Source organism: Gigantopelta aegis, chromosome 7 (genome assembly GCF_016097555.1).
Source record: "Gigantopelta aegis isolate Gae_Host chromosome 7, Gae_host_genome, whole genome shotgun sequence".
Lineage (NCBI taxonomy): Eukaryota > Metazoa > Mollusca > Gastropoda > Neomphalida > Peltospiridae > Gigantopelta > Gigantopelta aegis.
This window is the reverse complement of record NC_054705.1, coordinates 42,692,856-42,720,213: the sequence shown is the minus strand read 5'-3', so window position 1 is coordinate 42,720,213 and position 27,358 is coordinate 42,692,856. Positions and strand designations below refer to the sequence as shown.

General features: G+C 40.4%; 1 protein-coding gene across 2 annotated transcripts; it reads left to right on the top strand.

Annotated features, from left to right (window-relative positions):
• Nucleotides 1-1,731: 1,731 nt before the first annotated feature.
• LOC121377062 lies at nucleotides 1,732-26,743 on the top strand. 2 transcript variants are annotated; one of them, XM_041504922.1, is made up of 3 exons: nucleotides 1,732-2,009; nucleotides 21,849-21,998; nucleotides 25,874-26,743. In XM_041504922.1, the coding sequence occupies exons 1-3, from the start codon at nucleotides 1,820-1,822 to the stop codon at nucleotides 26,023-26,025; spliced, it is 492 nt and encodes a 163-aa protein (XP_041360856.1). In that variant the 5' UTR covers nucleotides 1,732-1,819; the 3' UTR covers nucleotides 26,026-26,743. The 2 variants fall into 2 exon arrangements, with proteins under 2 accessions (XP_041360856.1, XP_041360855.1); XM_041504921.1 differs by lacking the exon at nucleotides 1,732-2,009 and adding an exon at nucleotides 14,616-15,095.
• The last annotated feature ends 615 nt before the right edge of the window (nucleotides 26,744-27,358 follow it).

Here is a 27,358-nt window from a genome sequence, read left to right as displayed (position 1 = left end):
CAGTAATATGAATAGCTATTTCGCAAAACTATTATGTATGTATGTATGTATGTATATATGTCTCTCTCTCTCTCTCTCTCTCTCTCTCTCTCTCTCTCTCTCTCTCTCTCTCTCTCTCTCTCTGTGCGTGCGTGTGTGTGTGTGTGTACGTATGTTTCTGTTTGTATGTACAGGTATGCCTGTGTTTATTTGTAATGTCAATAGGTAGTGAAATCATATTTAATAATTGTTGTTGTTATGCTTTCACTGTGCATACTATCGAAACTATCGATAGTTAAGGAAACAATTGCGATTGTTATCGATCGTTGAATTAACTATCGATGCATTGCTATCGAGACACTGACTATCGCAACATATCGATAGTTCGATGTATTGTTACACCACACCACAGTTTCTGTTCACACGCCTTGAAGTTCTCTGGCAAAACACAAACTCTACTGGAAAATCCTAGTGACATTACTATAACCATGATTTGTTTTCCATGCTGATATAGAGATTATTACACTCACGTGTGTGTCGTATTGATTTTACAAAACGAGTGTCAGGACTTTTGTATTGCCCAAGCGAGAGCGAGGGTAATACATGAATCCTGGCACAAGTTTCGTAAAATCAGTACGACTCATACGCGAGTGTAATAATTTCTTTATTATCCATTTTTTTTTTTTTTTTTTATTATTATTTTTTTTATGAATAACAAGACCCAACTCAAAATGTTTCAGCTACAAGTAGAAGGAGATGACAAAATGACGTCATATTTCAAATGCACAGTCTGAGGTAGAACTGGCGAAGCAACGTCATGATATGACGTCGCTTCCCAAAATTACGTCATTACACTTGTTATTACACGTGTGCTTCGTATAATTATTATTAACTCGGTTATGTTGAACCATTTTGATAATAAATAGAGGATAATAAACGAGTTACCAGTTATTATCAAATTTATGTCCCGAGTGAAATAATTTTAAATTGTGACGAGCTTTAGCGAGTGACAGTGAAAATTATTTCACGAGGGACATAAATAATAATAATAACTGGTACCGAGTTTGTTATTCTACTTATTACCCCAGCTATTGGGTTTTTTTAAAAGCCTTTATTTTCGATACAGCATACATCGGCTACACGTCCATGTATACAAAAACGACGTAAACTACTTTACTGTTCTGGGTATTGCTTTAACTTTGTATTTTATTTACGGTTCGTAGATAATTTTCAAAACCCAAAAATAAAATCTGTAATGAATTACATTAAACTACCATTTTATTACAAGTTTAACACTGAAACCAGAAAGACGTACACGCAAACGCTTTAAACTACGTGACGTCATTGTGTGTGCTTTGCCAAATCGTGATGACGTCATATTTAGTACCGACAAGGTGATTGGTTTGTCGGCGTAAAATCGTCCAATTTTCCCTGTTATGAGTGCCTGCTGAGGTAATAAAACGTATTGTTACATGTTGGAATAACAACCTACAATCCACGTTGTGACTTCTGTTGTTCATTTATTTAAATACGCCAGAAATATAAAGAAAGAAAAAAGTTACACGATATTAGCTTACTCTTCTTAAAGGTAGTCTAGAGTTTGCGGGAATGTTTAAGATGTTATTTACTAAAACAGAGACTTTTTAACGATTGTAATTACATATCAAATATATTCTTCTTCGTCGTCTTCCGATAAACACACGTACGCCGCCCACACTCACATTACTTCTGTTAATTCCGCAGTAGTTGACCTGTGACGTTCCATAAGGCGTGGTTGACAAGGTAAGGTAAACCGCCAAAGCTCGGTATTTGCTCATCTTCCGACAGACCGCAGACAGACATGGATCTCTCCAGTATTTCGGTGTTTGTGAAAGTCTGTCTGATTCTCATTCCTCTCGGTGCATTGTTACATCTCATTGGATTCGCATCTCCCTATTGGTTTTCGGTTCTTATTATTCACAGCGGAATATGGCGTGTTTGTAACACCAACGGGAAGTGTGCGGATTATTTGGACTCGTCCAATCTTCCAGGTAGGTTTATTGTTTTACGTAGACGCTGGGAGAACATTTTAAAACTAGGATTATTTGTAATATACAGACACTGATATTCTAAACAAGAAAATATATTTAATGCATATTCTTAGACGTTAAAATATTTTATTGGTCGGAAACATCTTACAACGCAGGAAACTCGGGACAATCCCTTTACAAACAAAACAACGCTATCTACATGTTGACTAAACATCTCCAAAACCTATAAATAATAGTAGAAATCTAACCTGATGAAGCCAGTTAGAGGGATTCATATCTTCTAACATATCTTCATAATGATTTTTTTAAAATACAAGTTTTTATTTGTAGCAGTTTTAACCAATACTTAACTGTTCTGATTTTACGCACAATATGCAAAGACACTCTTCCTAATTCTGTTAAAACAATTAAGGATTAACAAAACAAAACAAAAAGTCATCCGCAAACTAGCCTGAGATTACAGTTATCTTCCCATTTATCCACGCAAGTAGTCTGCTATTTGACTGTGATTATTTCATGGCAGACAGCTATGAAGTGGCAACTATTTGACTGAAGTGACAGGGAGGAGCATGTAGTTTGTAAACAAGTGTAACTTGTTGACATTGAAGACTTGTTTGTGGTAATTCCGGCCCATGCAAAAGTAGTGCTTTTTGTGTAAAATGGGTGTACTCCAGCCAGGTTTAGAAGGTGTTTGTTTAAACCAATATACTGGGAGAAAGAGCTGGACAACAGGGATTGTCCTTTTCAGGGTATGTGTCCCCCCAGGCAGGCAAAGGTACATACAAAAATCCATGGGCCTGCTGATATTAATAAAAATGTTACAGCCACTAAGGCTATATAGAAACATATAGCGTAATTAATTGTGGTCTGGCCTCAGATTACAGTTATCTTCCCATTTGGTTGTCCGGAATCCGGAAGTTTCACCGCGCAAGTAGTCTGCTGTTTGACTGTGATTATTTCATGGCAGACAGCTATGAAGTGGCAACTGTTTGACTGAAGTGACAGGGGATAGCATGTAGTTTGTAAACATGTGTAACTTGTTGACATTGAAGACTTGTTTGTGGTAATTCCGGCCCATGCAAAAGTAGTGCTTTTTGTGTAAAATGGGTGTACTCCGGCCTGGTTTAGAGGGTGTGTCTGTTTAAACCAATATGCTGGGAGAAAGAGCTGGACAACAGGGGTTGTCCTTTTCAGGGTATGTGTCCTCATTGCAGGCAAAGGTACATACAAAACTTCACGGGCCTGCTGATATTAATAAAAATGTGATAGCCACTAAGGCTATATAGAAACATATAGCGAAATTAATTGTGGTCTGAGGCCTGATATAGTTCACACATTACACCGGTTAAATGCTTGATTCTGATGAAAGTATTATAACCAGAGAGGTGAAATTACACAGACTGATTGTGCATACCACAAGGAATATCAAAACTAATTTATTTATTTTCTAAATATTTTATTAAATTAAAAAACATTTTTTTTGAATTTATTAAAAATTAAAATTAAAATGTTCAACTTTTAAATTTCAGTATCCTCCAAAATAGCATAAAATGACCTCTGATGTTACTACAGGTTGTTGCAATATTTGTTAACAGTTTTGAGCTAATAATTTGGTAAAAAAGAGCAAAAGTTGGATTTTGTTAGTCAATATTGAGATTTTAATTGTTTTTACATATTGAATTTTAATGAGTTTCTCAATTATTGCAATTGGACAGAAGATCTAAATATAATGAATATATCACTACTAAATGTAATTAAACACTTTAAATAAATAGTATACAGTTTTTAACAAGATTAAGTACTCTAATAATACATTTCACCTACATTTATGTAAATTACACACTTCAGTCATTTTTCAAAAATGGTCTTTTATCCTTAGAAAATCTAATAGGCTAATATTCTATGCTGTCTGAATGTATTTATTGTGTTCAGTAATCAGATGCTGGTATACTTGTCAAGTTTATTGCAGAAAATGTGCCAAAAAGGTTAACATTTGGCTTGTAATACATATGGCAGAATAATCCATAATGCATATTCAGTGGTCATTACTAAAAACATCCTTCCAATCAAGAAATACTACACTGAGGTATCCCAGACACTGGCACATGACTACATTTGTTCACAGTTATCACTGGAAACTGAAAAATATGGTGCAAGTACCTCTTGGTATGATTTATATCAGCATTTTGTGACAAAATCTTCATTTTCAAAGTTGTCGTCAACAAAAAGAATATTATGGTGTATACCTAAGTAATATCTGTAGGGCATATTCATATTAATATGCATTTATATGGACTGTTTTGCCTTTTACAAAGTGGCTACATGTCTAATACAGTAAATGAAGTAGATTAAGTAAATACAGCAGGTCAAAATTGAATATGAGGCCTATCATGTCTAATTTTCCCTGAAATTAGTGTGTAAACATTTGTTGCAAATGGCCCCAATTTTGTGACTTTCACCATCCCTCTGACACATTTCTAATAATGTATCATGAATTCAGTCACCATATCTTTACTAAGCCTCCAATTATCATATCTAAAATGCAAAATTTTACAGTTTTAGATTTTTTTGTTTTTTAAAAATTTAAATTTAAGTTTAATATTTCATTAAAAATGAAGTAAAATCTAATGATTGATTTTTTTTCCTTTAAATATTTCAAAATCTTTCCAAGACAACACTGTGCAGATAGAACATATGTAGAAGAAAAAATAGCTGCTCATTGTATGAAGAAATTCCAAAATTTGATAAAGTTATTACATTTTGAAGTTGGTGTCCCTCAAGTTTCCATTGCTAAAATTGGCCATGGCAAGGCACTGTGGTAGGTGTTTTAACACAGCCTCTGTATACTCTCAGTTTAAAGGTGACATACCGATACTTACCGAGCATTGCTTTAATATGTATATCATTGGAATGCATTAGTGTGGGCCAGTTTTTAGGGGAAAAAATGGACCGATAGGCCTCAGATTACAGTTATCTTCCCATTTGGTTGTCCGGAATCCGGAAGTTTCACCGCGCAAAATACAAAATCTTGTTTCCTGTCAAAGGGTGTACAGTGTTGTTACGAGTCTAAATTCCCAACTAAAAAACGTTTGACAATACATTGTTTGGCCAGTTGTGAAAGCCGATAGCAGTAACGTGGTATGTTTTTTCTTCTTCTATTGTTAGTCGATATACTAGTAACTGCAGACGAGCGGACAGGCAGTCTTACAAAGCTTGAATGCGAAGTAATCCTCACACCGTCACGCACATAACCACACACCACCTAGCAAACACTGGCTGGAACGAGATTTTTTTTTAATAGTGTCTATATTTAGTATATTAGTACAATAATATTGCATTCGGCGATGAATGTACTGTTTCATCAAACATCCAAATTTAAGAACAATAAATTTGGGTTTAGAAATTGATTGCTCCCCTCCCTCCAAAAACGTTTTGTAAATTAAAACCAGCATAGATATTTCTACATATACATGTATGATATTTATGAATGTAAAATATTCGATCATATCCAGCACTTGCCTCAAAAATAAGATTTTTGCGTTAAAAATGCCCTACAATTAAATTAGCGCCCTGCCCCATCAAAATCCTAGCTAGAACACTGAATCAGGATCGGTTATTGGATGTCAAACATATGGTCATTTTGACACAGTCATAGAGAGAAAACCCGCTACATTTTTCCTAATGCACAAACATGAAAGCCCATTGGGCTATTTCTCGTTCCAGCCAGTGCACCACGACTAGTATATCAAAGGCCGTGGTATGTACTACCCTATCTGTGGGATGGTGCATATAAAAGAACCCTTGCTGCTAATCGAAAAGAGTAGCCCATGAAGTGCCAACAGCGGGTTTCACTCTCAATATCTGTGTGGTCCATAACCATATGTCTGACGCCATATAACCGTAAATAAAATGTGCTGAGTGCGTCGTTAAATAAAACATTTTAATACAGGAAAGCACATACCACGGCCGTTGACCAATTGTAGTGCACTGGATGGAACGAGAAAACCTCTAATCAGCTGAATAGAAGATTTGTTTTGTTTAACGACACCACTGGAGCACATTGATTAATTAATCATCGGCTACTGGATGTCAAACATTTGGTCATTCTGACTCGTAGTCATCAGAGGAAATCTGCTACATTTGGCCTAATGCAGCAAGGAAACTATTATATGCACATTCCCCACAGACAGGACAGCACATACCACGACCTTTGACCAGTTGTAGTATACTGGTTGGAACGAGAAAACCCCCAATCAGCTGAATGGATCCACCGAGGTGGTTTAATCCTGCAACGCAAGCACCTCAAGCGAGCACCCACCAAGTGGCGTAGCGTGGCTTGCCAGCGCCCGGGGCAAGGCAAGTATTGCGTCCCCTAACCAGTGGACCGTTAGCACTCCCCGAGTCCCTTCCACCAGTCCAGAATTTTGCGCCCAGGGCAAACGCCCCGGTGGTACCGCCCACGCTACGCCACTGCACCCACCCGTAAGAGTACTCGAGCTAATAACTGTCCAAATATCCGTCTAGCTATCTTACCGTCAGAGTACTCGGGCTAATAACTGTCCAGATGTCCGTCTAGCTCTCCTACCGTCAGAGTACTCGAGCTAATAACTGTCCAAATGTCCGTCTAGCTCTCCTACCGTAAGAGTACTCGAGCTAATAACTGTCCAAATGTCCGTCTAGCTCTCCTACCGTCAGAGTACTCGAGCTAATAACTGTCCAAATGTCCGTCTAGCTCTCCTACCGTCAGAGTACTCGGGCTAATGACTGTCCAGATGTCCGTCTAGCTCTCCTACCGTCAGAGTCCTCGGGCTAATAACTGTCCAGATGTCCGTCTAGGTCTCCTACCGTCAGAGTACTCGGGCTAATGACTGTCCAAATGTCCGTCTAGCTCTCCTACCGTCAGAGTACTCGGGCTAATGACTGTCCAAATGTCCGTCTAGCTCTCCTACCGTCAGAGTACTCGGGCTAATGACTGTCCAAATGTCCGTCTAGCTCTCCTACCGTCAGAGTACTCGGGCTAATGACTGTCCAAATGTCCGTCTAGCTCAATAGTCAAATAAAAATACAGTGTAAAGAACTGTGCAAAAAGCAAATATCACCGATGGGTAATATTAAACTTTAGAGTAAAAGTCAGTATCACGTAAACATTGTAAAACAAATTCTAGATGGATTCGAAATGATTCCATCACATTACGTGGGCCAAATATATCTTTTCGAGTTCCTTTAAGATGCTTACACTCCACCAAAATGTAGCGCACGGTCAGAGTACACTGACAGTGCTCACACTGAGGTGAAGGAATATCACAGAAGATGTTTCTTCAACGAGTATAATGTACAACACATCAGGTAGTTGCAGGATTTGTGATTGTGTTGCTGCGTACTCCAACAGGGTTCACCCTGTGCATTGCAATATTAGCCAATTGCTAAGTTTTACAAAAAATTACTAAAAAATATTAGTCTTTGGCTAATAAAATATTCATTAATTTAACGACATTTTAATAAATTTCAAGGAAATACTCTACATTTCCGAAAATTGGCTAAACCAAACCTTTTTCCAATATAAAGCTTGCTCCAGTTCTCGGGTCAGAAATATCATCGCAAGATCAGTACTTTTTCTTTTTGACTACATTATGATAATAATTTAATTGAAGTTTTAGTATGTAGACTGGTTTTTGTAAAGCTGTGGCACGGGTTATGTGTTATTATACTTGGCTAATGTGTATTTTCCATACATTCCTATTTTCGTAGATGGTCAATTTCTTTTGGTCATTTCGACCCGCTAAACGTAATTTTTGAGGCGGCCAGCATACTTTATCGGATTCAGCATACCCAAATTAGGTTAGAAAAATATGTGGGATATAATCCTAAAGAAATGCTCGCACATCGATAAATAAGCACCTTTCTGAGAAATGGGATCTGACTACATAAACTACTGACACGATGGCAATATGTTTTCTTCGTTCACGTCGTTTCAGCCAGTGCACCACGACTGGTATATCAAAGGCCGTGGTATGTGCTATCCTGTCTGTGGGATGGTGTATATAAAAGATCCCTTGCTGCTAATCGAAAAGAGTAGCCCATGAAGTGGCGACTGCGGGTTTCCTCTCTCAATATATGTGTGGTCCTTAACCATATGTCTGCCTCCATATAACCGTAAATAAAAAATATGTTGAGTGCGTCGTTAAATAAAACATTTTTTTCCTTCCTTCTTTCTTCACGGTTCCCTGTGTTTACCTGTGTTTTTACCTGCGTGTACCGCCAAGGACAAAGAGGAATTTGTTGCACCTGAAAGTAGGTAACGATTCGCCCGTGGGCTGTGTCGTGACCTCTAACACGCCGTATTTTGTCAGAGAGAGCTCGGGTCATGATTGATAACAGCACGGAATTTCCACAAGTATTGCTCGAAGCCAAACTCCGGACATTCTTAACTTTACGTATTTACATGTGTGCACTTTGTTGTCAACAAGGGGGCGCGGGGATGTAGCCCAGTGGTAAAGCGCTTTGCGGGGGATCAATCCTAGGCCGACCGACATCTGGGCAGTCATTAGCCCGAGTACTCTGACGGTAGGAGAGCTAGACGGACATCTGGACAGTCATTAGCCCGAGTACTCTGACGGTAGGAGAGCTAGACGGACATCTGGACAGTCATTAGCCCGAGTACTCTGACGGTAAGAGAGCTAGACGGACATTTGGACAGTCATTAGCCCGAGTACTCTGACGGTAAGAGAGCTAGACGGACATTTGGACAGTCATTAGCCCGAGGACTCTGACGGTAGGAGACCTAGACGGACATCTGGACAGTCATTAGCCCGAGGACTCTGACGGTAGGAGAGCTAGACGGACATCTGGACAGTCATTAGCCCGAGGACTCTGACGGTAGGAGAGCTAGACGGACATTTGGACAGTCATTAGCCCGAGTACTCTGACGGTAGGAGACCTAGACGGACATCTGGACAGTTATTAGCCCGAGGACTCTGACGGTAGGAGAGCTAGACGGACATCTGGACAGTCATTAGCCCGAGGACTCTGACGGTAGGAGAGCTAGACGGACATTTGGACAGTCATTAGCCCGAGTACTCTGACGGTAGGAGACCTAGACGGACATCTGGACAGTTATTAGCCCGAGGACTCTGACGGTAGGAGAGCTAGACGGACATCTGGACAGTCATTAGCCCGAGGACTCTGACGGTAGGAGAGCTAGACGGACATCTGGACAGTCATTAGCCCGAGGACTCTGACGGTAGGAGAGCTAGACGGACATTTGGACAGTCATTAGCCCGAGTACTCTGACGGTAGGAGACCTAGACGGACATCTGGACAGTTATTAGCCCGAGGACTCTGACGGTAGGAGAGCTAGACGGACATCTGGACAGTCATTAGCCCGAGGACTCTGACGGTAGGAGAGCTAGACGGACATTTGGACAGTCATTAGCCCGAGTACTCTGACGGTAGGAGACCTAGACGGACATCTGGACAGTTATTAGCCCGAGGACTCTGACGGTAGGAGAGCTAGACGGACATCTGGACAGTCATTAGCCCGAGGACTCTGACGGTAGGAGAGCTAGACGGACATTTGGACAGTCATTAGCCCGAGGACTCTGACGGTAGGAGAGCTAGACGGACATCTGGACAGTCATTAGCCCGAGGACTCTGACGGTAGGAGAGCTAGACGGACATCTGGACAGTCATTAGCCCGAGTACTCTGACGGTAGGAGAGCTAGACGGACATCTGGACAGTCATTAGCCCGAGGACTCTGACGGTAGGAGAGCTAGACGGACATCTGGACAGTCATTAGCTCGAGTACTCTGACGGTAGGAGAGCTAGACGGACATCTGGACAGTCATTAGCTCGAGTACTCTGACGGTAGGAGAGCTAGACGGACATCTGGACAGTCATTAGCCCGAGGACTCTGACGGTAGGAGACCTAGACGGACATCTGGACAGTCATTAGCCCGAGGACTCTGACGGTAGGAGACCTAGACGGACATCTGGACAGTCATTAGCTCGAGTACTCTGACGGTAGGAGAGCTAGACGGACATCTGGACAGTCATTAGCCCGAGGACTCTGACGGTAGGAGAGCTAGACGGACATCTGGACAGTCATTAGCCCCAGTAATCTGACGGTAGGAGAGCTAGACGGACATCTGGGCAGTTATTAGCCCGAGTACTCTGACGGTAGGAGAGCTAGACGGACATATATATATATACACATACTGTGAATATCAGAAGTACAGCAGAATAAAAAACGTCATCCTATGTTTGGCAGAATCCGCACATTTGTCAAACCCAGTAGCGGCTTGTACATTTGTAATAGTGTTGGTATAAAGTGTTCCCGTTGGCAGTAGCTAGTGGGAATTTTTCTATTAGCTTCAATGATAGAGTATTGGACTCGTGTACTAAGAATCCGTAGTTCGAATCCCCTTGGTGGCAGTTGATTTTTCTGTTACATTTGGAGCCGACATTAGGACTCAACACAAGAATACAAGTTTAACCCAGTCAGGAGCCGTAACAGTCCAACTGTCCGTAGCTCACAGCTCTTGGACATATCTAGTGGAAACCTCCCTATTAGCTTATTTGGTAGGTCGCTGCGTTCGAATCCCCTCAATGGAGGTTGATTTTTTTTTCTGTTAAGTATCGGAACTATTTTAGTTCAAATTAAATGACTGGAAGTTACTTGTCAAATAAGACAGCCAACACTGTCACAATCATCAGAAATGGCAGAACTAGTAGAATTAACTGCGGAATGAAAAGTTGGGTAAACTTTTAATTAATATATGCTAGTACTTTACAAGGGGCAGGATCTAGATCAGTGGGAAGGGAGCTCGCCTGAAGTATCTAAGTCGTAGGAGTGAATCATCTCAGTAAACCTATTCCTAATTTTTGTAAATTATTTTTTTATTATTATTAATTTTTTTTTTTGGGGGGGGGGGGTCGTAACCCAGAGGTAAAGCGTTCGCTCGATGCGCAGTCATTCTGGGATCGATCCCCGTCGGTGGGCCCAATGGGCTATTTCTCGCTCCAGCCAGTGCACCACAACTGGTATATCAAAGGCCGTGGATTGTGCGTACAAAAGATCGAAAAGAGTAGCACATAAAGTGGCGACAGCGGGTTTCTTCTCTCAATATCTGTGTGGTCCTTAACCACATGTCCGACACCATATAACCGTAAATAAAATGTGTTGAGTGCGTCGTTAAATAAAACATTTCCTATTCCTAATTGCCCCCCCCCCCCCTCCAACCACGACTGGTATATCAAAGGTCATGGTGTGTGCTGTCATGTATGTGAGGAAGTATAAAAGATCCCTCGCTGCTAATGAAAACCAAATGTTTAACATACAATAGCCGATGGTTAATAAATCAATGTGCTCTAGTGGTGTCGTTAAAACAAAACAAAACAAAACAAACTTTAACTTTAACCCAGGAGTTGCACCAATTTAACGAGACGTACTGAGAACGTAATAGAGTCGGTGTTCTCGCTGCTCCATTTAAGCGGGGCGGCCCGCCCCACTATTGCATTTTGCAGCCCTCCTTTCACGTTCTGTCGCCCTCCTTTATTTTTCTGCACCCCTCTTTATGTTCCCGCACCCTACTATATTTTACAGCAGCCGTCTCCACTATTATCTAAGACATTCGAACAGGTTGTACAGACGTGTTTAAAATTACCAAATGTTTGACCGGCCTCGGTGGCGTCGTGGCAGGCCATCAGTCTACAAGCTGGTAGGTACTGGGTTCGGATCCCAGTCGAGGCATGGGATTTTTAATCCAGATACTGACTCCAAACCCTGAGTGAGTGCCACATAGGCTACTCTTTTACGACAGGCAGCAAGGATCTTTTATTTGCGCTTCCCACAGGCAGGATAGCACAAACCATGGAATTTGTTGAACCAGTTATGGGTCACTGGTCGGTGCAAGTGGATTACATCTACCCATTGAGCCTTGCGGAGCACTCACTCAGGATTTGGAGTCTGTATCTGGATTAAAAATCCCATGCCTTGACTGGGATCCGAACCCAGTACCTGCCAGCCTGTTGACCGATGGCCTAACCACGACGCCACCATTTGTTGAACCAGTTATGGATCACTGGTCGGTGCAAGTGGATTACACCTATCCATTGATCCTTGCGGAGCACTCACTCAGGATTTGGAGTCGGTATCTGGATTAAAAAATCCCATGCCTCGACTGGGATCCGAACCCAGTACCTGCCAGCCTGTAGACCGATGGCCTAACCACGTCGCCACCGAGGCCGGTATATAAACAACTCGTTATAAGATATATGGTATCTAACCACCTCTCTCTACCTCTCTCTCTCTCTGTCTCTCTCTGTCTCTCTGTCTGTGTGTGTCTCTCTCTCTCTCTCTCTCTCTCTCTCTCTCTCTCTCTCTCTCTCTCTCTCTCTCTCTCTCTCTCTCTCTCGTCCTCGGTGGCGTCGTGGTTAGGCCATCGGTCTACAGGCTGGTAGGTACTGGGTTCGGATCCCAGTTGAGGCATGGGATTTTTAATCCAGAAACCGACTCCAAACCCTGAGTGAGTGCTCCGCAAGGCTCAATGGGTACGTGTACACCACTTGCACCGACCAGTGATCCATAACTGGTTCAACAAAGGCCATGGTTTGTGCTATCCTGCCCGTGGGAAGCGCAAATAAAATATCCCTTGCTGCTAATCAGAAAGAGTAGCCATGAAGTGGCGACAGCGGGTTTCCTCTCAAAATCTGTGTGGTCCTTAACCATATGTCTGACGCCATATAACCGTAAATAAAATGTGTTGAGGGCTTCGTTAAATAAATCATATCTCTCTCTCTCTCTCTCTCTCTCTCTCTCTCTCTCTCTCTCTCTCTCTCTCTCTCTCTCTCTCTCTCTCTCTCTGTGTGTGTGTGTGTGTGTGTGTGTGTGTGTCTGTGTGTGTGCCTCTGTGTGTGTGTGTGTGTGTGTGTGTGTGTCTGTGTGTGTGCCTCTGTGTGTGTGTGTGTGTGTGTGTGTGTGTCTGTGTGTGTGTGTGTGTGTGTGTCTATCTATGCGTGTTTCTTTTGTTGTTCAGTGTATATGCGTGTAAGCCACGTCAATGATTCACCCTCATGTGAACTGAGAGAAATAAACGTTCTGTTGTTTGTAATCATACCATGGGATGAGTAAGTGCTTAAGAAGGGCGGGATCGCCAGAGGTTCTTTGGTCACAGGATCGAAACTCTACCTTTAAGACCGTGTGTTCGTTATCATCTGAAGGGTTTTAAAATTCCACACGTCTGGAGGTGTCGATCCTGGACAGACCGCGCAACAGGCGGACACTGTACCACTGGCTTTACAGATACATGCCAAAAATATATAATATAGCTAGGTTTCTAAATTTTTTACAAAATCCACTGGCCATAAGATCAGTGATTTTAAAAATTTGCTAGCCACGATTAAAAATTCACTAGCCCTACTTTACCTAATACAATTTTACTGATAGTAATGATTAGTTAGGTTACCTAAAGAAGGAGATAGAGATTAAAAACACTAAAATTGGGGGTGGGGTTGCAGGCAGGATATTCATATTTATAAAATAGACTTAAATGGAGCATTTGATAACTTGTTTTTTCACTAGCCGTCGGGCATGGCAATAGTAGTTATTTACTAGTCGAACATTGAATAACACTAGCCATGGGCGTGGGGCTGCCATAATCTAGAAGACCTGAATATAGTCCTTATGTATTTTAACAAAAACCTTCTTGGAATCTGTTAAAATATTTATTAGAACGCGTATTGTTTAGCAAAATATTTTTACCATTAGAACTATTTACTTGCGTAACTTACGAAACAATTGCGTAACTTACGAAAGAAGTATTACATCCGTCTTCCAAAATTGTTACTTGTTAACACTGGCTGTCGAGAACTCCAGTTTGTAATTTGCCTGGAATATTTAAAAGCATTTTTATTTAAATTATTATAAGCACATATTTTGTTTAAAAAAGCAGACATGTGTTGATAAAACACTGAACAGTTTTGTTTCGGAAACTTGTTGCGCTAAGCTATACCACTAATCGTTTCACCCACCTGAACAGATGACATAGTTACAATATTTATAACTGATGCTTGTCACGGCTCTGGACGCTAGTTAGAGCTCATTTGGAACGCAGAAATGGCAATAAAAACATGTAGCTATATGCGCACCAACTGTTTAACGTTGATATACTTCAGAACCAAACTTGTTTTCCTTCGTTATAACTTACCATTGTGTGACACCCAATAGCCGATATACATTTGTGCTGGGGTGTCGTTAAACATTCATTCATTCATTCATTCGCTATATAACATTAATAAATTCACACAGTATTTTTTAAGAGTACTGACACGTTTGCATTTGAAGAGTTCTTTCATTTTGATCACATTGGGTCTCACAAAATAATATTTGTTTAGCAGTCTCATTCGCGCATCTTTGAGTTTATTACATATAAATAGATAATAAAACTCATCTCCGATATCGTCTATATTACACAATGTACATGTCCTTTGTTCTCTCGGTAAAACAAAACTTTTAACTTTTATCCCTTCCCTTGACATCCAATAGCCGATGATTAATACATTAAGTTGCTCTAGTGGTGTTGTATAACATTAACTTTTATCCCTTCCATGTAGCAGCATTATCTCCATCTCGATCACATCCTCTTAGTCATCTCGTTGGACCCGCCCTTACCCTTGCTACAGTATTACACGGAACTCCGGCGTGCGAGTTTTTCATCCTGAGTTGCATCCTACACTTAACTTAAGTCAGAAATCGGCCCAGCAAGAACTCGACTGATAACCTCAGCGCGCGAAACGACACGTGGTACCTCTTGGCGGTTCTACTAACCCCGAGGAAAAAAAAAAAGATAAAAAAAGAAAAGAAAGAAAAACCAATCTGATTCTGCAACTAAAGAAGATGGCGGACTTTTCCAGTCTCTCTGGTTACGCGAAGGGCTCGCTAGTTTTGATTCTCTTAGGCTGTCTGTTGGATGTGATAGGTTTTGGTTCGCCATACTGGATCAGTGCGCCCGGGCAGCATCAGGGGTTGTGGAAACTTTGTATCTCAGATATTTGTTATGATCTTCTAAACGCCCGCCAGTATCTTCCAGGTAAGTTGGGTTCTTCATCATTAACTTTGGTGGCACCATTTTAAAGCTGCAGTCGCGAGGAAATCTTTGATATTTTTAAAGCTGCAGTCGCGAGGAAATCTTTGATATTTTTAAAGCTGCAATCTCAAAAATACTTTTTGAAATTTAAAAAATCTACAATCTCAAGAATAATTTTGATGTTTTAAATCTACAATCTCGATAATAATACTGACATTTTAAAACTTAAATATCGATAATAATATTGATATCTTTGAATATAATAATCTATAGAATAATATTGATATTTAAAAAAATCTACTCATTCCAACCAGTGCACAACGATTGGTATGTCAAAGGCTGTGGTATTTGTTATCCTATCTGTAAGATAGTGCATGTAAAATATCCCTTGCTACTAATGAAAAGTTGTACCGGGTTTCCCATCTACGACTATATGTCGAATTACCAAATGTCTGACATCCAATAGCTGATGATTAATAAATCAAGTCGAGGCATGGGATTTTTAATCCAGATACCGACTCTAAACCCTGAGTGAGTGCTCCGCAAGGCTCAATGGGTAGGTGCAAACGACTTGCACCGACCAGTGATCCATAACTGGTTCAACAAAGGCCATGGTTTGTGCTATCCTGCCTGTGGGACGCGCAAATAAAAGATCCCTTGCTGCTAATCGGAAAGAGTAGCCCATGTACTGGCGGCAGCGGGTTTCCTCTCAATCTCTGTGTGGTCCTTAACCATATGTCTGACGCCATATAACCGTAAATAAAATGTGTTGAGTGCGTCGTTAAATAAAACATTTCTTTCTTTCTTTCTTTCTAGTGGTGTCGTTAAACAAACTACTCCCTACATTTGTGTGCAAGTTAAGTAGTTACGTATTTAACACTGTGTTTTTGTGGGCGTAGTGATGCATGCAGTAAGTTTCAAACTCTTGACCACTATTACAATATAACCTCTACTTGGCTGGGAAAGAGGGGCAGTGTCACACTCATGTATTATTCTCTATATAAACAACTCGTTTTAAGGTAAATGGTATGTAACGGCCACTCGTGTATTATTCTCTATATAAACAACTCGTTGTAAGATATATGGTATCTAACGGCCACTCGTGTAGTATTCTCTATATAAACAACTCGTAAGTTATATGGTATGTAACGGCCACGCGTGTATTATTCTCTGTATAAACAACTCGTAAGGTAAATGGTATCTAACGGCCACTCGTGTATTATTCTCTATATAAACAACTCGTTGTAAGGTAAATGGTATCTAACGGCTACTCGTGTATTATTCTCTATATAAACAACTCGTTGTAAGGTAAATGGTATCTAACGGCTACTCGTGTATTATTCTCTATACCAACAACTCGTTGTAAGATAAATGGTATCTAACGGCCACACATGTAGGATTCTCTATATATTTCTCTCTCTCTATGTGTGTGTGTGTGTGTGTGTGTGTGTGTGTGTGTTTGTGTGTGTGTGTGTTGTGTGTGTATAGGTGTGTGTGTCTGTTTGTGTCTATGAATGAATGAATGAATGAATGATCTTTATTTCCTTTATTTGTGTGTGTATGTATGTGTGTGTAGTGTGTATGTATGTATGTATGTATGTATGTGTGTGTGTATATGTATTTGTATGTGTGTGTGTGTTTTTATGTGTGTCTGTATGTGTATTTCTTTTGTTGTTCAGTGTATATGCTTGTAAGCCACGTCAATGATTCACCGTCATGTGAACTGAGAGAAATAAACGTTGTGTTGTTTGTAATCATAGCAGGAGATGAGTAAGTGCTTAAGAAGGGTATGGGTAGAGCGCTCACCAGAGCTGCTTTGGTCACAGGATCGAAACTCTACCTTTAAGACCGTGTGTTCGTCATCATCTAAATTTCCACACGTCTGGACGTGTCGATCCTAGACCGACCACGCAACAGGCGAACACTGTACCACTGGCTTTACAGATACATGCCGAATATATATAATGTGGTCCTTATATATTTTAACAAAAACTTTCTTGGAATCTGTTAAATATTTATTTAACTATTATTTATTATTTTTAACAAAATATTTTTACCATTACAACTATTCACTTTTGCATAAAAAGTATTACATCCGTCTTCCAAAATTGTTACTTGTTGACAGTGGCTGTCGAGAACTCCATTTTGTAATTTGCCTGAAATATTTAAAAGCATTTTTATTTAAATTATTATAAGCACATATTTTGTTTTAAAAAGCAGACATGTGTTGATAAAACACTGAACAGTCTTGTTTCGGAAACTTGTTGCTCTAAGCTATACCACTAATCGTTTCACCCACCTGAACAGATGACATAGTTACAATATTTATAACTGATGCTTGTCACGGCTTTTGACGCCGGTGTAGGTAATTTTGTTCTGTAACAGCTAGTTTAGTGCTCATTTGAAGCGTAGAAATGACAATAAAAATGTAGCTATATGCGGCCCAACTGTTAAACGTTGATATACTTTAGAACCAAACTTGTTTTCCTTCGCTATAAAATGTGTTTAAACGAAATGGGGGACCCGGAAAAGGACAATTACCTCTACCCCTCTCTCTACCCCACTCTCTACCCCCTCTCTACCCCCTTAGTAGCAAGAGATCTCTACCCCCCCCCCATCCCACATCTCTACCCCCCATCTCATCTCCCCCTCTCTCTTCTCTCTCTCTCTCTCTCTCTCTCTCTCTCTCTCTCTCTCTCTCTCAACTAGCCCACTGACGGGGATCGATCTTATACCGACCGCGCATCAAATGAACGCTTTACCACTGGGCTAGCCCCCCACTGTACTCAGTCTTATGTATAATAAAAGAGATATAACATTACAGTGAATTCTGAACCAGGAGGAAAACGCCTCGTTGTCAATATTAATCACTGTTTAAATATGTATGGACACGCCACGATGTCCATCACCGTCGCTATAATGACAACACTGTTTTCAACGTGCCTGTCCCCGCCTAACCGAAACCACGTTATTCTGTGAACTCATTTCGTTTCACGTTCATGTTTTTCTCAGAAGAGAAGAAAAGATAGAACAGTTTCACGAAAACGTGCTTTTTCCCGCTTCGGCTAGTTCCGCCAGGTTGACGGAGTGGGTTCCCGGAAAAAGGCGTTATTCTTGTTTTGTCCGCTTTTTGATATTGTCGAGAGAGGTCAAACCGCGGCAAGTTGTGACTGTGTGTTTACTCCTGGAATGTCGGTAATCCAGAGGGAGTGGTGGCGATGGCCCAGTTTACAGTATTTATAAACGATTGCAGCACCATCTATAATACTATCTATAATATAACACTCAAGGCCGTTTTAACAGTTTCCCATCGTTCTGACCGCTTCTCGTCTTTTGATTTGCACTGCCGATAACCTTATTTCAAGTTCTTTGTACATACTTCGCAAGGGTGCGGTGTATAACTCAGTGGTAAAGCGCTCGCATTATTCGAGGTCGGTCTAGGATCGATCCCCGTCGGTGGGCATATTGGGCAATTTCTCGTTCCAGCCAGTGCATCACGACTGGTATGTTTGTGGTATGTGTTATCCTGTCTATGGGATGGTGCATATAAAATATTCTTTGCTACTAATGGAAAAATGTAGTGGGTTTCCTCTCTTAAGACTATATGTTATAATTACCAATTTTTTGACACTGTTGCGAGTGAAAAAATATGTAGCTCAATACTATATGTCGCAACATTGAACAAATGATGGACATCCAATAGCCAATGATTAATTATCTATGTGCTCTAGTGGTGTCGTAAAACAAAACAAACGTTTATAATATTTTTAGTCACATTCATCGCCTAAAGTTCAAGTTTTTTTTTTATTGCGTTAAGCTTTACAGGTTAATGGCATAAAAACAGTATTGAACCTATAAATTAATATATATATATATACAACAGTGCAGTGCAATGGTGGAGAGTGACTTAAACATGTACACAGCTATTGTTAAGCTATAATTAAAATCGCATGTAGTATAGTATAGGATATATGGTAATATAATATAATTTAATATAAAGGTACAGTATTGTTAACTACTATTGATAATAAATGGGCATGTGGGTATTTATAATATATAATATAAATAACCATGTATAACTAGTTATAGTGTTTGTACGAACTGGTCTCTACTTCGATTCGCCCAGTAATAAATATTTTCCAAGGTTATTTATCTCCTTATTATTTTCAGTAGTTAAAAGCTGTATTAATTTGAAGACACTGTAGACCATGCATATGTCAGAAAGAAAGTGGTTTGACTGCGCTGCAGACACCGAGTGGCAACAAAACAGAACAGATGTTTATTTCGCTGGAGACCACCAACCTGTAGCATCAGAGGATAATATATTATAAATGTAATAAATAAACACACCTGGGCCCCGTTCTAATAAGCGACCTCAGCACTGCTATCGCCGTAAATACCTACCATCGCGACCTCAGCACTACTATCGCCGTAAATACCTACCATCGCGACCTGTAGCATCAGAGGATAATATATTATAAATGTAATAAATAAACACACCTGGGCCCCGTTCTAATAAGCTATTGCCGTAAATTACTAGCATAGCGACCTTATTTTTTTCTACGATCGCCAGCACGTTCCACAAGCATGTGCTGTACCACTGAGCTACGTCCCGCCCCCTCGAGAATTTACGCTGTCGGTTTGGGATCGATCCCCGTCGGTGGGTCCATTGGGCTATTTCTCGTTCCAGCCAGTGCACCACGACTAGTATCTCAAAGACCGTGGTGTGTGTTACCCTGTCTGTGGGATGGTGCATATAAAAGATCCCTTGCTGCTAATCGAAAAGAGTAGCCCATGAAGTGGCGACAGCGGGTTTCCTCTCTCAATATCTGTGTGGTTCTTAACCATATGTTCGATGCCATATAACCGTAAATAAAATGTGTTGAGTGCGTCGTTAAATAAAACATTTCCTTCCTTCGATTTCTCGACATTGAGTCACAACCTCTAACTTCGCTAGAGTTAGAAGATCCTGGGGTAACTAAACAGGTAGCACTAAACCAAATAATTTCCGGCTGGGTCAAAGTTCGAGGTGTACCGACTTTTGATAGAGCTTGTGATTGGTTATAAATGTGAATGTGTTGGTTGTAAAAAACAATTACTTTCATCTGGGCTAAAAATGTATACAATTTTAATTCATCTAGTACCACTGTGTCAAGTAGCCTTGTGCTTGGAACATGTATGAGGTACATGTAAAAAAAGTACTCAAATTTTGTGCGAAACTTGGGGTGTTGTAAAAACATCTGTTTATACCGAAAATGAGCCATGAAAGGTACCATTTTCTGCAGTTAATACTTTGAGGTAGGGGTTGTAGTACTGGTATTTATGGGTCAGTGTTTGGTTGATATATTGCATATAGTGTTTTTAAACACAAACGTTAATATGGTCGCCTATGGGATTTTAATTGGTATAGTCCAACCTATAACAGAAAGAATGAAAGAAATGTTTTATTTAACGACGCACTCAACACATTTTATTTACGGTTATATGGCGTCAGACATATGGTTAAGGACCACACAGATTTTGAGAGGAAACCCGCTGTCGCCACTATATGGGCTACTCTTCCGATTAGCAGCAAGGAATCTTTTATTTGCACTTCCCACGGGCAGGATAGCACAAACCATGGCGTTTGTTGAACCAGTTATGGATCACTGGTCGGTGCAAGTGGTTTACACCTACCCATTGAGCCTTGCGGAACACTCACTCAGGGTTTGGAGTCGGTATCTGGATTAAAAATCCCATGCCTCGACTGGGATCCGAACCCAGTACCTACCAGCCTGTAGACCGATGGCCTACCACGAAGCCACTGAGGCCGGTAACCTATAACAGAGGTCCAGATAACGAATGGACCGGACGTAGTCCAGTGAAAAAGCATTCGCCCGATGCGCGGTCGGTCTAGGATCGATTCGCGTTGAGGTACACGTTGGGTTATTTCTCGTTCCAGCCAGTGTACCACGACTGCTATATCACAGGCCGTGGTATGTGCTGTCCTGTCTGTGGGATGGTGCATATAAAAGATCATTTCTACTAATGACAAAGTTGAGAGGGTTTTCTCTATGACCATATATCAGAAATACAAAATGTGTGACACCCCAAAGCCGATGATTAATAAATCAGTGTGCTCTAGTGATGTCGTTAATGTGTGACACCCCAAAGCCGATGATTAATAAATCAGTGTGCTCTAGTGATGTCGTTAATGTTTGACATCCCAAAGCCGATGATTAATAAATCAGTGTGCTCTAGTGATGTCGTTAAACAAAAACAAACTTAAACAAAATGTTTGACATCCCATAGCCGATGATTAATAAATCAGTGTGGATTACTGGTGTCGTTAAACAAAAAACATCTTTAACAAAATGTTTGACATCCAATAGCCGTTAATGAATAAATCAATATGCGTAGGAAGGTGCCAAAAAGTGTGTGTGTGTGTGGGGGGGGGGGGGGGGGGGGGGGGCACACTTTTATATTTACACACTTTTACACTATTATATAGCAAATATAAAGCAAAATATCTGAAAAGTGGGGGCACATTCCCCCCTTGCCCTCCCCGCTTTCTACGCCAGTGATATTACTGTGATGTCGTTAAACAAACCATTAGTCAGAAAACTGTTAAAGCACGCCTGTCGTGGACACAACCTCTAACTCCGCCAGAGAGTTGTATTTTGGGGGTATAATGGACACAACCTCTTTAACTTCGCCAGAGAGTTTTGTTCTGGGATAACTTCGAGATAACGATGTTTTTAAAATTGTCGTCCTCAGGCTGGCTGCGAGCGACCCAGTTCTTCGAGACAGTCGGGCTGATTCTGATCGGAGCCGCGGGCATCCTGCTGATCCTCACCATCCTCGTTCAGATGTTCAGAGACAAAAAAATCTTCCCCATCCTCAACGCAATCCTCTGCTTCGCGGCGGGTAAGTCACGTGATCATATGTTATGCTTTGCAATCGGTAAGTCACGTGATCATATGTTACACTTTGTAGTTGGTAAGTCACGTGGTCATATGTTACGCTTTGCAGTCGGTAAGTCATGTGATCATATGTTACGCTTTGTAGTCAGTAAGTCACGTGATCATATGTCACGCTTTGAAACCGGTAAGTCATGCGATCATATGTTAGGCTTTGTAGTAGGTAAGTCACGTGATCATGTGTCACGCTTGATAGTAGATTAGTCAAATGATCATATGTTATGCTTTGTAGTCGATAAGTCAAGTGATCATATGCTATGCTTTATAGTCGATAAGTCAAGTGATCATATGTCACGCTTTATAGTAGATAAGTCAAGTGATCATATGTCACGCTTTGTAGTAGATAAGTCAAGTGATCATATGTCACGCTTTGTAGTAGATAAGTCAAGTGATCATATGTCACGCTTTGTAGTAGATAAGTCAAGTGATCATATGTTATGCTTTGTAGTAGATAAGTCAAGTGATCATATGTCACGCTTTGTAGTAGATAAGTCAAGTGATCATATGTCACGCTTTGTAGTAGATAAGTCAAGTGATCATATGTCACACTTTGTAGTAGATAAGTCAAGTGATCATATGTCACGCTTTGTAGTAGATAAGTCAAGTGATCATATGTTATGCTTTATAGTAGATAAGTCAAGTGATCATATGTTATGCTTTATAGTAGATAAGTCAAGTGATCATATGTTATGCTTTGTAGTCGATAAGTCAAGTGATCATATGTTATGCTTTGTAGTTGGTACGTCTCGTGATCATATGTCACGCTTTGAAACCGGTAAGTCATGCCATCATATGTTACGCTTTGTAGTCGGTAAGTCACGTGGTCATATGTTATGCTTTGTATTCGGCAAGTCACTCACGTGGTCATATGTTATGCTTTGTAGTCGGTAAGTCGCGTGATCATATGTTAAGCTTTGTAGTCGATAAGTCACTCACGTGGTCATATGTTATGCTTTGTAGTCGGCAAGTCACGTGATCATATGTTATGCTTTGTAGTCAGTAAGTCACGTGATCATATGTTATGCTTTGTAGTCGGTAAGTCACGTGATCATATGTTATGCTTTGTAGTAGGTAAGTACGTGATTATATATTATGCTCTACTACGGGTCTGTAATGAACGCAGTTTTGGTAAGATAAAAAAATAAAAAAGAATCCCTAACGTGCAATTCCCCTCCCCCCCCCAAAAAAAAACCCCAATAATAAAAACAATTAAAAAATTCACGGGATTACGTTGTTGTTTTTTGCAATTAGAAAGTCACATGATCATATGTTATGCCTTACTACGGGTCTGTAATGAACGCAGTTTTGGTAAGATAAAAAAAATTAAAAATAAAGAGAGAGAAAGAGAGAGAGAGAGAGAGAGAGAGAGAGAGAGAGAGAGAGAGAGAGAGAGAGAGAGAGAGAGAGAGAGAGAGAGAGAGAGAGAGAGAGAGAGAGACCGTAACGGACTCAGTCTGATGAGGTATTTTGTTTAAATTATTGTATGTTGACTGGTTAGGACGTTTGTTGAAATGCCGAGATCGTATCTGAAAGTATGACAAAAGTATTTTTAGCTACTATTTTAATTATTATTCAGCATAGTTAGTCAGTGACTATTATAGGGTGTATACCATGAAATCAAATCCCATAGACGACAATGGTAACATATGTGGCTAAAACGCCAACCTGCAGCGTATCAATCGACATATACACCACGGATATAAATACTACCACCCTTCACCATCAACGTGAATCAGAACAAATTGGGGGTTCAGGTGCTCATTTCAGAGATAACAAGTAGCGTCTATGACTACCCTAGTTCTGCACAAAATTTGAGTACTTTTTTTACAGGTACCCCATACATGTTTCAAGCACAAGGCTACTTCGCTCGAATCCCACTCTAGCCCTCCCCTTATACACAGTCCCCTCTAGCCCTCCCCTTATACACAGTCCCCTCTAGCCCTCACCTTACACAGAGCCTCCTCTAGCCCTCCACTTGTACACAGAGTCCCCTCTAGCCCTCCCCTTATGCATTTAGTCCCCTCTAGCCCTCCCCTTATACACAGAGTCCCCTCTAGCCCTCCCCTTATGCATATAGTCCCCTCTAGCCCTCCCCTTATACACAGAGTCCCCTCTAGCCCTCCCCATATACAGAGTTCCCTCTAGCCCTCCCCTTACACAGAATCTCCTCTAGCCCTCCACTTATACACAGAGTCCCCTCTAGCCCTCCACTTATACACAGAGTCCCCTCTAGCTCTCCCCTTATAAACAGAGTCCCCTCTAGCCCTCCACTTATACACAGTCCCCTCTAGCCCTCCACTTATACACAGTCTCTTCTAGCCGCCTCCCCCCTTACACAGAGTCCCCTCTAGCTCTCTCCTTAAACACAGAATCTCCTCTAGCACACCTCATACACATAAAGTCCCCTCTAGCCCACCCCTTACACATAGTCCCCTCTAGCCCTCCCCTTATACATATAAAGTCCCCTCTAGCCCTGCCCTTAGACACAGAGTCCTCTAGCTCTGTCCTACAAAAATAATCGAAGGGAAAGGCTAGAGGTGACTCCAGCTAAAGACTACATGACACAGTGGTACTAGATGAAATAAAATGCATACATTTGTTTTTGCCCAGTTTTTATACGCCCGTCTATGATGGGTCGTATTATGGTATGTCGTTCCGTCCATTCGTCCGTCCGTCTGTCCATCTGTTAACGTTTTCTTGTCCGGACCATATCTTGCATACAGGACCATCAAATCTCAAATGTAGGAACAACATGGGATGGTAGTGTGTCACATACAATTACTAGGTCACTGTGATACAAATAAATATTGTTTTTGGTCTGTATTCTGAACATCATAGGGAAATCTTGTTTAGCCTTTGAAGAAGTCAGGACTTCATTAATCAGACAGCACCTTCTCCATTGGATACAGTATCATCAATAGTTGGTCCAAAATAAACTCTACATCCATCCCATTGCAAATATTTCACATAATTAGAACTGATTCATACCCGTAACATATTCATTAGCATTTATGGTTTTTCATCAAACTCTTGACGGGCGTATCATGTACCTCACCGGTACTCTTGTTTTATTTTACAACAAACACTCTCACATTTATCAGGGCTTGTGGTATTAACTGCTCTATCAAAAGTTGGGTGCAACTCCAACTTTGACCCAACTGGACCACCTCCAACTTTGACCCAGCCGGTGAATCTCCAACTTTGACCCAGCCGGAGAATCTCCAACTTTGACCCAGCCGGTGCACCTCCAACCTTTGACCCAGTCGGAAGTTATTTAGTTTAGAACATTGGTATTACCTTTAAATCCCAAACATTGCACGACAAATCTGATAGTTTATCTAATGCTAGAGAACACATTAATACGAACACAGTTTTCCTTCTTCTTTTTTTTCATTAGACAAAATACCAGACGGAGTTTCTTTAAAGGGACATTCCTGAGTTTGCTGCAATTTTTAAGATATTATCGACTAACAGAGACTTTTTAACGATTGTAATTACATATCAAATATATTTTTCTGCATAAAATATTAGTGGCTGTATATTAAACATGTTTTTGATTGTTCTAATATTTGTACTAGGTTAAATTTCATTTTATTTCCTAAAATATTGTTTTTTTCGTACATACGAAATTATTTGAAGACAAAATCCAGTTTGGGCTTCTTAGAAATATTAAGACGACCAGAAATACATTGAATATAAAGACACTGATATTTAATATGTAAGTTTAATCGTAGAACTATTTTATTAGTCGGAAACATCTTATAATGGAGCAAACTCAGGAATGTCCCTTTAAACATTTCTTTTTTTTTCTTTTTTTTAAAGCTGGTTGCATCTTCGTGGGAGTGATCATCTACGGAACACAAGATGGCTTCTCATCCTACCTGAGCTGGGCGTTCGCGCTGTGCATTGTGGGAGGAATTCTCGTGGGCGTTGCAGGTGTGCTTCTCATCGTGTCGGCAGTGGCCCGTGGCTAAGCAACATCGGGAAATTTCGTACCAAACGAAGTGTTTATTCGTACAATTCCGTTATTTTTACGGAAAATACCGAAATATTTACAAGGAAAAGTAATTAATTGTGGCAGCATAATAAAAAGTACTCGGTAATTATTTTCATAAAATAAATATCGTACTTTTAATTTTTTTTATTTGAAGTGCCCAACAATTAGATAATAATAATAATAATAATAATAATAATAATACATTTTGACATTATTAATTTAGTAACTATTTTTAATCTTGATTTTATTTGAAATGTGAATAAATTATTTTCGTGTTCTAGATGGTAATAAGATTAGGGGTAGAGAAATGGAGGCATACTGATTTACAAAATATAAAAAATTATGTTTTACAATATCATTGCAAACTTGAAATAGACCGTGGCTGTTTTAACGAATCTTCAAAGCTGTATTCTGAATATAGTGCTATTTTTATGCCTGTAATTACTGACTGGGTGTTAAACACTATGCATATTCCTTACATATATTTACATAATTATGCAACGTTTAAAGGTATATTTCACTTGTAGAATTGAATTTGTTGTAATTTTTATTTTTCTATTTTTAATACATTTGTTTATTAATATACCATAACATTATATATACACATGTATTAGTTATTTCTATTGTCTGTTATTGCATAATGCACCAATATAAGAGTGCAGACTTAGCTTGTGATTAAAACGCATTCTTCTGTAGTTTTGGTTTTGTTTTCTATAAGGAGTGGGTGTGGGTGTGGGGGTGGGAGTGGGGGCAGATATGGCTCACTGGTAGAGCACTCGCCCGAAGTGCTGTAGGTCACAAGGATGATCGACCAGCAGACGTTTACGTACTCATGCCAACAGACGATCCATGGCTAATACATCAACGAGTATTGTATGTAGGCCTAGTTTACTGTATTGGAGAGAGAGAGAGAGAGAGAGAGAGAGAGAGAGAGAGAGAGAGAGAGAGAGAGAGAGAGAGAGAGAGAGAGAGAGAGAGAGAGAGAGAGAGAGAGGCTCCTCCTCTCTTTGGATCTCTCTCCTGGAACGTTTCGCTCCTCACGATAACACCAGACTTCATCAAAACAATTCCAATCATCCTTGCTCTTTTCCTCTTGTTTCAACGTTGGATCTTTCATATCTAATATGACGCCATCGTTGCATTCTTAAATCTCTGTGAAGGACTCTACAACTGGACAGTACGACGGTTGGATCAGCCGGGGGTCTGGGTGATGGGGAGGGGGGGGGGGGGGGGGCAGCTCAGTAAAAGTGTAGGGTTGCAATAGGGCGTAGGCGGTTTCGGCCGTAGGGTTAGTATAGGTTTGTTCTGGG